The sequence below is a fragment of the Aricia agestis genome, chromosome 5 (assembly GCF_905147365.1).
Source record: "Aricia agestis chromosome 5, ilAriAges1.1, whole genome shotgun sequence".
Lineage (NCBI taxonomy): Eukaryota > Metazoa > Arthropoda > Insecta > Lepidoptera > Lycaenidae > Aricia > Aricia agestis.
This window is the reverse complement of record NC_056410.1, coordinates 37,501-52,186: the sequence shown is the minus strand read 5'-3', so window position 1 is coordinate 52,186 and position 14,686 is coordinate 37,501. Positions and strand designations below refer to the sequence as shown.

Below are 14,686 nucleotides of genomic sequence, written 5' to 3'. Positions count from 1 at the left end.
AAATTTTTATTTTATTTGAATATTATTATAAATTATTAAAGTACACATATATTCAAGGCCTTTGTGACAATTTCAAGTGCCTATCTGTTGCCATTATTGATATCGAGCAAAAAAGGCAAATAATGTTTGTTGTATGGGAACTCCGCTTAAATATCTATATATTAATACGTGAGCCTAGATGAATGATTGGTCTCGCGCGTGCGCTACGACTAGATACCGTCAGAGTACTTGAAAAATGCGGCAACAAATCATACGCCACATACGGCGTAACCGCTCCAGTCGCGCCGCAAGCTTCGGGTGAGGTAGATGTGTCGATAATTTTCGAAATTTTAAGTTACGTCCGTAGAAATGTGCATCACATACCATCAGTAAATAATATATAAATCGTCATAAGCACAGAAAAATAATTTAAACCTGAAAATTCGGATAAAAACATATTAAATTATTATTCTACAGAATAATATAGGCCTCTTGGATATCGTTGCTAAGCTACGGCAACGCCGCGGGTCAGTTGACGGCGGAAACTCACGGGCGCTTTTCTCATATGAATTCTCATACAAGTCACTGCACTTTTTTGGTAATTGTTTATATTTTTAGCACAATAAAAAGTAATGAGCCAAATTACTATTAAGTTTGGATTTCGGAATATTTCCACAGACTTTTTCCGCGGAAAATCTGTATCGAAAGCTATATTTACTTAAATATACATAATTCATAATTCATAATTCATTTATTTGCTCAGAATATGGTACAAAAAGGTGTTACAATTTTTCTGTTTGGACTTAAGCATATTCTACTATTTACATAGTGTGCAAATATAATTAACATTGATTTATTAAAACATTACTGTACTTACTTATATATTTAAGAATAATTTACTTGTAAATAATAATAATATATTTTAGCATATTATTTTAACATAGGCTGGACAAAGTATAATACAATTCTTTATTTATTATTATTTCAGTAAGTTCCATTACAACATTTAAAATAAATTTCAAAGTAACAGCTTACATGATTAATTAATTAATAATAATAGGTTTATAATATTTCATTTATTATATAATATTTCATTTATTTATTTTATTCATTTATTTATAATATAATATTAACAATAGATTTATCATAATATAATATAGCCTGTACGAATATCAATTAATTAATATAATAATAATATTATGTTTTCTTATTTTGTCAGTGCAGCTACATTCAGTAACTGCTTCCACATTTTTTTTTCTTTACATCTCATGATATTTTTACTAAAGGTACAAATTTACTTAGTTACTAATAAACAAATTTCGTTATAATATATTTAAAAGGCCTGTAACCCAAATTCTTTTAATGAGTAAAAGCATTTCTCTACTACCCAACAAACATTTGACTGGTCGCCGCAACGTGCCAACTCTAACTTTTGATCGTATAAGCTGGTTGCCGCAACGTCGCTAAAACGTCGACATCACCAAGAAAAGGCCCATTTTACACGACTCAATGACGTATACAAGTCCTGTAGCCGTCGCATAACTTACTTTTTGGCCGTAAAGAAGTCATGTAGGGCATTTTTTGTCGGGAAGTGGTCGTGAAGAAGTCGTGAAGAAGTCGTGTAGCGCACTTTTTGTCGCGTTGTAGCGGTTTTCACCGCTGCTTCACGACATTCAATTGAGTAACTGTACGAAACTTGGTTGTAAAAGTGACTGGATAGTACCTATATTAAATTAATGAAATGCTGTCGGGAAGAAACTGACTGTCAAATTTATTGTTGGATGTAGTCTCAGCCATTTTATTTATTCTGTTGTGTATTTACTTCGAAACTCAAGTTCAAGGGCTGTTGATCTGATGGGAAATAAATTTTATCGAGTTTTACGTGCTAGTTTTAAGTAGATAATAAATGCGCCAGTGAGATTTTTAAAATAAATGATATATCATTTAGTATTTTTAAAGAAAGTGCAAACAGTTACCTCTATACGATTCAAAGTGCAAAACGAGACTCCTAGATAACTTCTACACAACACGCGCTGTGTCAATTCGCATAAACATTCCGCCATAGAATCGAGTTTAGGGTTCAGTTAAGTTATTAACAAGAGCCTAAAACCTTATCAATCTTTCTATACAGTTATTAGTTGATCAATGAGTAAAGAAATCAATCGTGATACAATGGATATTGATAAGTTTTTAAATAAATTAGATTTCATTACATTGATACGTATGAATTTAAAATGGCCATGGAAATCTACACATTTTGTACGCGCTGATCGGTGTTTTGGTTGCGGATTTTATACCAATAGTGCCGAATACCCTGCACATTTTATGCTAACTAAGGAAACTGTTCAATACATGATAAATTTTGATTTTTTCTGGTGTCCGAGTTGCGCTTTGTTTGCCATATACGATCATTACCCAGACGATGAATGTGATTTCTGTAATAATAAGCACTATCTGAGCTTGGATTACAATTAAGTTGCACGGAACTACTCTGCACGGAACTACTCTGCACAGAACTACTCTGCACAGAACTTATAAAATTTTGTACGGAACCATCTCCAGTTGTATTATAATTAGCTTGCCATGTACCTATATTCGATATGATGCAATTAGAGGAAAGGAATGATGCATAGTTCTTTTTTACTTTTCTCTTAAAGTTTCCGCTCTTTTTTACACTAGCCCAGCTTTTTCTATCCATCACAACTACGTTAAATTATTTTTACAAAGAAACAAATGAATGGCGGTGATTGTAGACTTTGGTGAATTTTTTAACTCTTATACTAAATTCCGTCACGTAAAGGTTGTAAAGAGGGGTTCAAATTCACTGAATGACGTGTAAGAGTATTTTATAAAACTCTAATACTATTGTCGTGTAAAGGTAGTATTCGCAACACTAATACGATGAAGGTCAGCGTAAAAGTCGCATAGACGTTTCTTATACCACCACACTGGTTACACGACTGAATGTAGTGTAATAGTCGTATAAATCAGTCGTAAAGACGTTTCTACGACGTTCTTACACGACAACTAGTCGTATAACTATTGGAGGCGCTATGTCGGGTAACAGCATAAAACGACTTCTTTGCGACGTTTAGACAACTATGAATCGCGTAATTTCTTCTTACTCGACTGAAATGTTTGTTGGGTAACCATCTTTTTAGACAGGGCTTAAAGTTTTTAATCAGTGTCTCTCTAATAGTTTTTGGTAACTTATTGTAAATTAATATAGCACTCATAAGGCAGTTCTTTTGATGTAGAGTACTTCGGCATCTTGGTACGTTTAATTTGGTAGGGTCTCGCTTGCAGTACCTACTATCTTGCTTCGTGAATTTATTAAATACTAGCGGCCCGGCCCGGCTTCGCACGGGTGGACATTGGTTTTTAAATTATTTTTTTTAAATAAAGGTAGTCAATCTTTAAGTTAAGAAGAACATAAAAATAGTTTACATTATTTAGCCTGCAACTACTATATTATAATTATTATGTACATATAACACATTTTTATTGTATTTTTTTTTATATTTTTATATTTTAAGTGTTATGTTTGATTATTTTATCCTTACCTGCAGAACTATAAGACTATAGTACATCACTTTGCGATAAGTAAGTATAGTCTATAATTTATAAAGCATAAGCAAGAAGGAATATTTTGGTAGATTTTTCACACAATTAATAATAACACTTAATACGGTTCCCTTTTTTCTCTCATTAAATATAGCCTATATTCAGCAGAAATAGTGTGGATTAAAAAATATGCATTAATACTTCCATCGTACATCGGCATCGTGGGTATCGCAGACACAATAGATCTTCAATTGTTATGCTGGCAGCCGGCTGCCGCTATTGGAGATTTATAGTTAAAGAAATTAATTAATTATAATAGCAATCAAAAATAATAGTCATTCAAAACTTATTTTAAAAAGTTCTAAAAATATTACTTTCGTAGTCATAACTTTTAAAGCTTTTTTGAAATTAGGATTATAATAATGAAGCACGATAGTCTTTATCAAATCAATAAAGCAGCACCCGGCTGTCGCATAACTATTGAAAATCTATTGTGTCTGCGATTCCCACGATCGAGGTAATATTTACGTGGACTCTCCGGGCGAGTCTGTGGCACTGATAATTAAATCTCTCCCCTACCGCACGCACACCCGCGCATCGCGCCTTGACGCCCAATTCGCAACGTGCAGCAGAAATCGTAATATTTTAATTTCACCATAACATTAAAACCAAACGTCCAATTTTAATCATTCAAAGACCAAATATTATCTACATTACATGTACTTAGTGATGAAATAATTTATTTTGATAAGGGTCAATAGCATGATTTAAATAAACGCATTTAAATATAGTCCAAAAAAAATTCTAGATTTTTTAATAAAAAAATGGTTATTGTGCCTCACTCAACATAGATAGGTATAGTGTGTCGCGTACTTTTTTGTAGATATTTAAAAGATCTATAATTACTTTAAACATTTTATGCCTCTATCTTTTATAGTTTAGGCAGCGTACGCAAAATAAGTAACTTTTCTGGTTGATTTTTTAAACCTTGCGTCCGAAAATCCCAAATATCTTACGGAACCTTATATTTTTCCAAAATAAAAATTAGCCTATGTTCAGCAGAAATAATGCAGGATTCTAATGGTAAAAGAATTTTTCAAATCGGTCCAGTAGTTTCGGAGCCTATTCGACTCAAACAAACAAACAAACAAACAAACAAACAAACAAACAAACAAAAAATCAAATCTTTCCTCTTTATAATAGTAGTGTAGACGTGAGGATGATTTTTCACAAACACCCCTATTTCGAGGATATACATTGAAATGACTGTAAGTATTTGTAGTTTTTTTAAATAATGGCCTACATGACGTCATGGCCTACACGATCATGAAATATTCTTTCAAATTCATTGAATGTGATTTTTTACTGTGTACTTATTTATCCTATAGCGGACACTATTGTAAAATTCGCGTGCCTCCTCGTACTGATTTTCGACGAAATATGGAGCATCAGGTTGACCGCGCAGACTGAGCTTGTCGTTGTTCGCATTAAACTCAGCCCAGAGCCTGTCCAAATTAGCGAGTCTCTCATCGAGATATTCACGCGTCTTACGGGATGGTGAATCCTTCCTAAAATTAGTCTCTGCTGCTGCTGAATTAGCTTGTCCATCGTGTAAAGAAAATATGGAAAGATCTTACTTGGTTCTGTGGTTTACTCTCCTGCGGGACTGCTGTCGATGCTGTCGATGATGTGGGCGCTGCGACTGTCGCTGCTACAGAAACCTCACGGAGTAGAGTCCACTGAACACTTCACTAACTGTAGTTCTGACTGTACGTCACTGCAACTGTTCGTCACAGATATAACACTGTATGTGTTAAAGTCACTGGTGTCCTCACAACGCGGCGCGGACGCAAAGCAACTGTATGTTACACGCGACGCGAGAGCAAGGTCCTAAAGCAACGAAGGACCAAAAAATCTGTAGTGTTTCTACAGATAGATAGGGATGGAATGAAACAACCAAACCCGATGAGTGCTGTTCTTACACTGATTTATTAAGTAAAATGTAACAATGTGAATGAATGTAAACTGCTGACACAAATCTCTCACTCAGCAGTTAACCTAATACATTATTGTACTTTGTACATATTTGTAAGATCATCTGAATAGTTACCTGTTACTTATTAGTAATTACTAATAACAGGTTGTTTACCTAATTAAAAATTATAGAGCACAAACTAATTCCAAAGTAATCATGTTCATGAGGTCTTCGAAATCCATGATGATGGAGTACGAATCATCCGTGTAAAAGTAATACCACAGACGAGTAGGTAATCGACTGTACGACGTGAAAGTGGAGCTATGTATTAATTGGAAAATTAATTAATAGTTGATTAATGTAAACAAATATATTTCAGCAACTATTCAACCGTACACGCAAAATAAAAATGGAAAATGAATATAAAGGAACTTCGTTATTATCAGGATAGGTCTTCATCGTAAAGTGCTGTTTCAAGACAGTGGCGTGGGAAGACGGGCGAGGAGAGAATAGTACGAAATTGTGTATTGGGCAGAAGTACAATGAAATGCTGAATCTGGACTTAGGCAACTAATTTCTTGGCTTCACAAAAATTTATTGACCATAAACATAAAAAAAACCAAATATTCAACTTTCTCCAAAACAAAAAAAAACACAACCTAAGCGCACATTCAACATTAGGGCACACACCAGAACAAAGAGCCAGTGTTGGTCAGTTGCAAGGCAATAGACCTTGCAACTGCCTAACATTGTGTAAGGTGATAGTTCGGAGAAATGAAACCACTCGATGCTTAATTAAGACTGACTTTATTTAATATTAACTTACGATTAAATAGTCCAGCATAGTGCTGTGACATATTAGCTACTACCTTCTTTTGTCTTGGGTTTGTTTGGGAGTATGGGGAGGGAAGGGGGAGTATTACCTTTTTGGGTTTGACTTTTGGTGCGGCTTCCGGTTTGGGTTTATGTATTTTAATTGGGGACGTTACGTTTGTTATTGCCAATGCGTCAAATTTATCAATACTAGTCCGCACCGCGGATGTTGTTGGTTGCGATTGGGCCCTACCCTCGTCAATCTCATTCCTTTTTGGTGGGGATATGATAAATGTGTCACTGGATAGCCTTTTGGGAGTGTGAAACATGTTGGGGGATGAGTCAATTAATAAGAATAAAATAAATAATTTAAATAAATTAAAATTGAATAATTAAAATACAGATGTCAAATTTATAAAATGTCAAAATTGCTAACCTAACAGTTTCCCCAATAGGGGGTTAACTGACCTACTCTAGTTAAATAAGATAACGTGTTGTGTAAGGGGTTCCCTAAGCACAAAATACAATTAAAAATCTTAGTCTAGCAACTACACCAAAAATGGTGTAATTGGTCCTTATTCTAATTTTACAATTTATACAGTAGCTCCAATAGGGGCTACTGGTCTTAAATACAATGTTTAGTACCTTAGATTAAGCTCTTTTCAGATGTTCCCGTGGCTCGAGTTGGTGTAGCGGCTTCGCAGGTAAGTTCTGATGTTTTCTTGATTTTTCAGGTGCTGCAGGTGTTCCAGGTGTTCCGGTCTTCAGAATGTGGCGTCGTCACTCTCCTCCGGTGCAGGTTCCCGAAAACCGCAGCTTTCTACGACGTCTGGATGCCTTCAGGTGTTCGGTGTCAACTTGCCTGGATAGAGATTCGGCTGCTGATATCTGCAGTGAAAACCGCGTCTCTCTACAAGGTATAGCAGCGGAGATATTAAAGTTTTAAAATTTCCAAGATGGCGGCCAAAATTAAGTCTGGAAATTAGATCTTCCGCTGCTTCCTCGTCCTTTTAGGTAATTGGGCCGAGTTTGGGCTCGTTCTTCTGGGTTTTTTGAGCTCTTTTTCAATATCCAGGTCTCCCCCTCCAATTCGTCCTTGAAATTTCAATGTCACCAATTTGGCTCAAATTCAGGGAGGGGCTAGCTGAAGTAATGCCTTCAATGATAAAGAAAACTCCGATCCTTTGGGCCAATTAGGGGCGGAGTTATGACCACTTTTGTTTGTCGTTTGACAGTTGCCGAGCTGTCAGTGTCAAACTTCTACCGCTTGTAACTCGGCAACTGTTTATGGTAGATAGGGGGTTCTTGGGCTGGTTCGTCGTGGATTTTTCCCCTCTATTCGATTCTAGTGTCAGATTTGCGAAAAAATTTTTGGAATTTTTTTATGGATTTTCCGCGTTTTCCGGGTGCCGACCCCACGGAATGTGTAGGTGGTGTCTCGTACTGCTCAGGCTTGAAAACCGCGTCCTTCTATGGCTTCTAGTTTCGGAGAAATCGGCGTCTGAACTTTTCCAAAATGGCTGACGAAATGTCAAAGTCAGTGGTTTTCGCTCGATTTCTCCGTCAATTTCCACTTGCCCGGATCGCGGTTTCCAATTGGTGGGGGCATCCTTACCTTGGGCAGGTGCTGGTGGCTAAATTTGGGGGGTTACAAATCCCCCCTTTTCCCCCTTTTTTATGATCTGCCCAGGTGCTCCTCCTTAGGGCCTTTCAAATGAGGTATCGCACGCCGTTGTCCGATGGTTGGTTCCGGAGTTGTCGGCCTTTAAATTTTTTCAATATGGCCGACAAAATGGCCGCCGAAATGTTTTTCTTGATTATCTCCGGAACCCTTCGTCGTAGAGAGGCGTGCGATGTATCGTTAGTTTCGTCTCCGCACTGGGGATGTCCTCGCCGAGTTGATTTCCCAGCTGTTCCAGGCGTTCCCTAAATATCCAGGATTTTCACCTTTTTGGAGTTTTCTCCGGTTCTGGTGCAGCTGGAAAAGTGCGGTCTGCGGCGTTTGGTGGGGGGTGAGGGTGGGCAGCCCTTGGTGGGTTTTGACGCTTTCCGCTCGTTCCTGGTCAGCGTGGTCACTGTTTTAGTGGAAAATGGTTTTCCCAGTTTTTCTTTGGGTTCTTGTTCGGGACCTTTATGGTGTGGGCCGTAAAGATCTTGATTTGTCCTGGCCAATTCAGCTGTCAAAACCCACGCGTCTCTATATGCTGCTCCGCTTTTGATGTTTTAAAATCTTATTTTCTAATTACAATAACTCACCCCCTATTTTTCCAAAAATTTTTCTTTTTGTGGAATTTGTCTCCTCTTGTCACTGTCTTTCTAATGGCACTCGTTTTTTGTCGCTAGACCCCCGATTTCCCTGACCTCGTGGGGACGCCAAAACCTTTTCCACAAGGTCAAAGGTACTTCCGGTTGGTCTATAATTGCGAAAATCACAACACTTTTTAAGGTCGCTATCCTACACAGTGTCTAAAAACTTTCACTCCGGATTTTTAACTTTTGCGTCTTTTATCGCTATTTTAAATTTTTGTTTTTTGTCACTTCCGGTTTTTTGCACTTTTCACAATTTTCGCGAACTTTTTAAGGAACGCTCGAATTACCAGCGTGTAGGCGGTACCGAGACGCGTCGTTTGGTACCAAAATTTTTATTTTACGATCACTTTTTACCACTTTTATTGATTTTTGAAGCGGAGCGACAGCGAAAAACATGTGCTCTCGGCAAGATTCGGCACGAAACTGGTTAGGTTTTTTTTTTTTTTTTTTTTTTTCATTTCCACAGGCCTAGGTGGCCCGTGCCCTTGTTAAGTTTAATATATTTTGTTTAGTTTCTTTTCATTGTAACTTTCAAGTAACATACGCTATACGCGTCAAACATTCAGTAATTTGCCCTGAAGGGGCTCTAATTAGGTTAGGTTAGGTTAGGTTAGGTTAGGTTAGGTTAGGTTAGGTTAGGTTTTTTTTTTTTTTTTTTTTTTTTTATAGCCATCCCCCTAACAATATCAGGGCTCGTTTTTTGCTTTCTTTTTTCATTGTTTGCTTTTTTTAATCTTTTTTCTTTTTTCTTTATAAAGGTCTTATAACTATTTTTCACAATTTTTATTTCTTCGTCATTCATTTCGTACAATTATATTTTTTCTCGTTCTTACGTCTAATCAATTGTTTGGTTTACTTATTACAATAGTAATTTGTCGACAATATATTAAGTACTCTTAAGGTACGTGTCAATTCTTATAGTTATAAGATAGAACAATTTTGTATGGAAACTTTCAAAAGTATACACTTACGAACATCACTGATGTTCGATAGATTTACAGGTGTTTATAACATAAAAAGACGAGCACTGTAAAATTATAATTCCAATCTAATACAATAATTCCAAATAAAATGTCAATATAATTAATACAATACAATAAAATTCAATAATAATAAAATTCAAAATGTCAGAGCTAAAATATAAAATAATAAAGACTACGGCACAACATTCAACTAATCCTAACATCACAGTAAATCCTAACACTAGAGCCTACAACTATATCACACTAATTTATCACAATTTTTCTTGTTGACATATTTGACAATTTGTTTACAGAAGGAGAGAAACATATCCCTCTTTTTTCCCCCCAGGATGGAAGGCAGGCGGCAGGTTAGGTTAGGTTAGGTTTTTTTTTTTTTTTTTTTTTTTTTTTTTTTTTTTTTTTTTTTTTTTAATTTCCACAGGCCTAGGTGGCCCGTGCCCTTTTTAAGTTTAATATATTTAATTTAGTTTCTTTTCATTGTAACTTTCAAGTAACATACGCTATACGCGTCTAACATTCAGTAATTTGCCCTGAAGGGGCTCTAAGTGTCGTACCCTCTGATATTGTTGAGGGTATTTTGTGTTGGCCACCTGGTTGGTGGCTGCTGTCATCTTCCCGGAAGTCATCTTCTTGACTGGGATGTCATCGGAGTCTTGATCTTCCGGGGTGATGTCATCTTCTTTTTGGAGCCCAGGGTGTAAGTCCGGCATTTTCCAGTTCCTCTCGATTTGCGTCCACCCTTTGCCTTTCGATGTTGTGGCATTGGCTCGGGTGTAAGGGGGTCACCAAAGCTGGGTGGAGTATCTGGGGTGTTAAAGAGTGCTGGTCCATGCCGGTCCCACTCACTGGGTGAGGCTTGTTGTTTGGTTTTTTGTGTTTGCCACCTGTTGGTGGCTGGTGTCATCTTCTTGATTGTCAATCCAGTATTGGAGCTTTGACCGAGACCAGTTTTTGGATGGTGGGATGGTCCCGGTTCTTGATGGCCATCTTGGCGTTGTAATCCATGATGGTCTGGGTAGATGTTTCTAACACTCCCTTTATGAGTTTGCCCAGCGCGTCATCCGTGTCGTCGGTGTAGTAGACTAGATGTTCCGTGTGACGCGTCAGGGCAACCACCGCGTGTGAAGCACTGTCGTGTAGCTGCAACTTCCTCTTTTGCTGTTTGATGACGTAGACTCTCTTGTAACACAATCCCTGGGCCTCGTGTATTGTAAGTACTTTTGAGGCCTCTCCTGTTCCGTAACCTGACTTCCTCAGAGTTGACTTTTCTAGCTGGGTGTAAGTCAGGTACAGGGTGTTGGTGTCGGTTTTAGGGATCTCCGTCCCGGTCATGGGTGTTATTGCCAGGGACTTGATGATGTTGCTTGAGGAGTAGATGCCCTTGTGTATTTGCTTCAGCGCCATAGCGACGTCTTGCGGGCACCTATGTGTACAGAGAAGATCTTTGGCTACATCTGCGAGGTGATACGGGCGATAGTAATACAGCTCGAAGAGATTATCCCGGTCAATGTAGGGGAGCTGATTTACGTCCCCTATTAATAGCAGGCTCTCGGCTTTGATTATCTGCGCCGCCAGTATTATGGATCCGAAGTGACTCATAAGTGCTTCATCTACAAGCAGCCTCTTGCGTTCCAGGTCTTCGAGTCCCTTCGGTCCATTTACTAGGAGAGATGCGATTGTGCGCACCCTCCTCGAAGCTTCATGGCCTGCCTTTTCCCGGATTTTCTCCACGAGGTCTTTTTTTGCCTCGATTGTTGTCGTTACAGCTACATCCTCTTCGGCGTTGAAGTTTTGGACTATCCACGTCGTTTTCCCGCAACCCGGGACCCCGTTTATCCAAGTTATTGCCGGGATCGTCCATTCGTCGGGGGGCTCTACCTCAGACAGGATCTGGGATGTTTGTAGGATCCTGTCTTCCAGCCATATTTCTGTCCCCCTGGTGGTAACGACGATGGGGTCGCGAGACGGAATGTTATAGACGGGTTGTCCTCTTCTTTTAGTCCGGTCTTCGTCCAGGAGGACTATTCCTGAGGTGGCGCTATACGCCGCCATATGGGTAGTCATGTCCTGTCCCCTAAGGACGGTCGCTGTGTTGTTATTATAGACCGTTGCATGGGCCTCCTCTAGTTGGATTTGTAGGAGGCCATCTTTGCCTTTTTGGTACGACTTCATGATATCTTCGCATTCCTTGATCCTGATGATCCTATTGGCCTCTAATACGGCCACGTATTCAAGGAACGCGTTGATCATGTGATCTTCTTGTCGTACCACTTTCCTTAGGGTCGGACTCTTGACCAGACCTATTTGTGCCTTTGTTGGTTGTTGTGTTATTAGTGTTTTCTGCGGTGGTTTTGGGGTGTTGGTGAATCTGCTGAGCGCGTTTGCTTGGGTGTCCGGGCTTCGGAATGTGTCCGGTCGTAGGAGTAGCTGTTTCTCGAGACCTTCTTGAGGCTCTCTCCTAAAGTGTCGGCTCTCCTTTGTGACCAGCCGATGGAGATGCTGGTCAACTTTGGCGGCTGAGGTCTGTTGTTTGGCCGCAATGACGACCTCTTTTTGTTTTTCAGCTGCCCTTTGTCTCCTTAATACTCTTTCCTTTTCAGCCCAGACTTCCGCGCTTGACTTCGGCGTCTCAGTAGATGGCCCTGGGAGTGATGGTTTGCTTGTCTCTGGACTCGGAGACTCGGTTGTTGGTGATCGTCTCCAGTTAGACTGCTGAGGCTCTGCGTCCAGTTCTTGCGGCGTGGATGCGCCGCAAGAGAAAGCCCCTCACCTTCCGCCTTGCACAGGTACTCACTGGACACGGATGTTTCGGTGCGTACTTGTGTAGGGTCGCCAGGAGAGAGCCAACGCCAGCCTGCCACGACTGTGGCGCTGCGGAGGACACGGCCCAGCACACCCTCGAGGTGTGCGATCGTTGGGCCGTGCAGCGCCACGATCTCGTGGCGGTGCTAGGTGGAGACCTCTCACTTCCGAGCATGGTGCGCTGCATGCTCGAGAGTGACGAGGCTTGGCAGGCGGCGGTCTCTTTCTGTGAAACCGTCCTTTCACAGAAAGAGGCCGCGGAGCGGAACAGAGAGGATGACCCTTCCTCCGTTCCGCTCCGCCGGCGTAGGACGGGAGTGCGGAGGCGTCGCTATGCGAACCTCCAATAACTTCCGTCCCACGGGGCTCCGGGTCAGGATGGGTACCTGCCCGGCTTAGCTAGTCCCGGCGCCGAGGGGAACGCTTTAGTTTGCCTAAGCGTTCCCTAACTTGGTGGAAGTCCGGTCCCTTGTGAGGTAGACCGGCCGGTCGTGGAGGGAGTCCTGTGTTAGAGAGATCCAGGACATCCCTCCGTATACGGCTGAAGGCAACCGCAGGTGGTTTTAGTGAGTAAGAGTCTCACATACCCCCGGGGTGCTTCAGCTTAACTGTGGCACGTACCCGACCCGGGGGACCCATGATGGGTTGATTTACCAAGACCTTCAAACATTTCATCTATATGAAATTTTGGATCTCTTTTAGCTTTATGTTTAATTATTCAAATTATTACAGGATTATTTTTAACAATATATTATTCAGCTAATATTAATTTAGCATTTCCCCTGCGCATCAAAAAAAAAAAAAAAAAAAAAAAAAAAAAAAAAAAAAAAAAAAAAAAAAAAAAAGGTTAGGTTAGGTTAGGTTAGGTTAGGTTAGGTTAGGTTAGGTTAGGTTAGGTTAGGTTAGGTTAGGTTAGGTTAGGTTAGGTTAGGTTGGGGGCGATACCGGTCCGTCCACGTCGTGTCCCTGGGCACCTCCCCCGTGCCATCGTGAGCTTTTTCACGGTGACACGGGAGGGGTGGCTGAACGCCGGTATGCGTGTGTGATTGTGTGCGTGCATGGCAGAGCTCACTGTCGAGAGAGAGCCCGCGACCCGGGGTGTCGGAGTTTGGTAACGATGGAAAAACGCAGCAAGGAAAATATTCTCCGGGTGGGTCTCGGTCCCGATGGGGCCGGGGAATCCCATACGTCACCTTCGGGTGACGGGCGGTCCGTGTATACGGAGGGGCCACTTTCTGCGAGGAGGGAGGAGGAGAAGGAGGAGAAGAGGAAAAAGGCGCGCGATAAGAAGCGCGCGGATCCCAAGCCGGTGCACCTTACCGCACCGGCCAGGGATCCCATAACTGACGAGGACACAGACTTCTCTGTGCCGCAGCCCGATGCGGTGCGCCGGCTCAGAGTTCTCATTGATAAGAAGATAGCAAGGGGCGATACGGACGGCATAAGGCAGAAATACTTGGATTTCACCTTAGGCCGTCCGGTTCGCGACCGCTCCACCGATTGTGACAGCGAGGTCTCCTACTCGGCGTCCGGCAGCAATATGTCGCTGGACTCCGGGGAGCTGCCCGCACCCGGACGTACGACTCCTCTCAAGAGGAGAGTTGCCGATGATGACGAAGTGGCACCGTCCACCAGCAAGGCGACGGTGCCGGCACCCAAACGAGGACGTGGCCGGCCACCAACAACTGGCCAGTACGTCGGCTACGCTAAGGCGCAGGCCGAGTACAACAGGCAGAAGGAGGAGGCCCTCAGGCTACAAGCCGAAGAAGAGGTCGCCGAAACAGCGCGAAGGGCTAGGAGGACGTGGAGGGACGCCAGCTCCGCCCTCGCCGTGCTCCCCGCTTCATCTCCTGCGCGAGAAGAGGCGTTGGAGAAGACGGGCGCTGACATGGCCAAGACGGTGAAGGAGGCGTTGGAGACCATTGAGATGATCGCCAAGAAGTCCGCAAACCTTAAGGGTACTTTTCAAAAGTACCTTAAGGAGTCGGTGTCGACCATCGCAATGGTCTTCGACGAGATGAGAAGTCGGTCCTCATCAGAGGAGATACAAAGGCTCGAGGCCCAGAACGCGCGTCTCGAAAAGCAAGTGGCGAACTTACGCCAGGAGCTGGACGAGATGCGCAAACGGAGCTCGCAGCCTGCAGGAGATGATCACTTGCGTGAGCTATTGGCCGAGGTCTCCCGTGCGAACGTGGAGACCTTCGGCAATATGCTCAACGCCAGGCTCGCCGGACTCGAGGACCGTCTCCTGCCGGAGCCG

At 41.6% G+C, this 14,686-nt stretch overlaps 1 protein-coding gene across 1 annotated transcript in view; it reads left to right on the top strand.

The window, feature by feature from the left end:
- Positions 1 to 13,543: 13,543 nt before the first annotated feature.
- LOC121727029 (nucleolar and coiled-body phosphoprotein 1-like) overlaps positions 13,544 to 14,686 on the top strand; it is a 2,376-nt gene continuing 1,233 nt past the window's right edge. Inside the window, exon 1 of the mRNA XM_042114708.1 lies at positions 13,544 to 14,686. This exon is cut by the window's right edge and continues 417 nt beyond it. Within this exon, the coding sequence (XP_041970642.1) occupies positions 13,544 to 14,686 (1,143 nt within the window).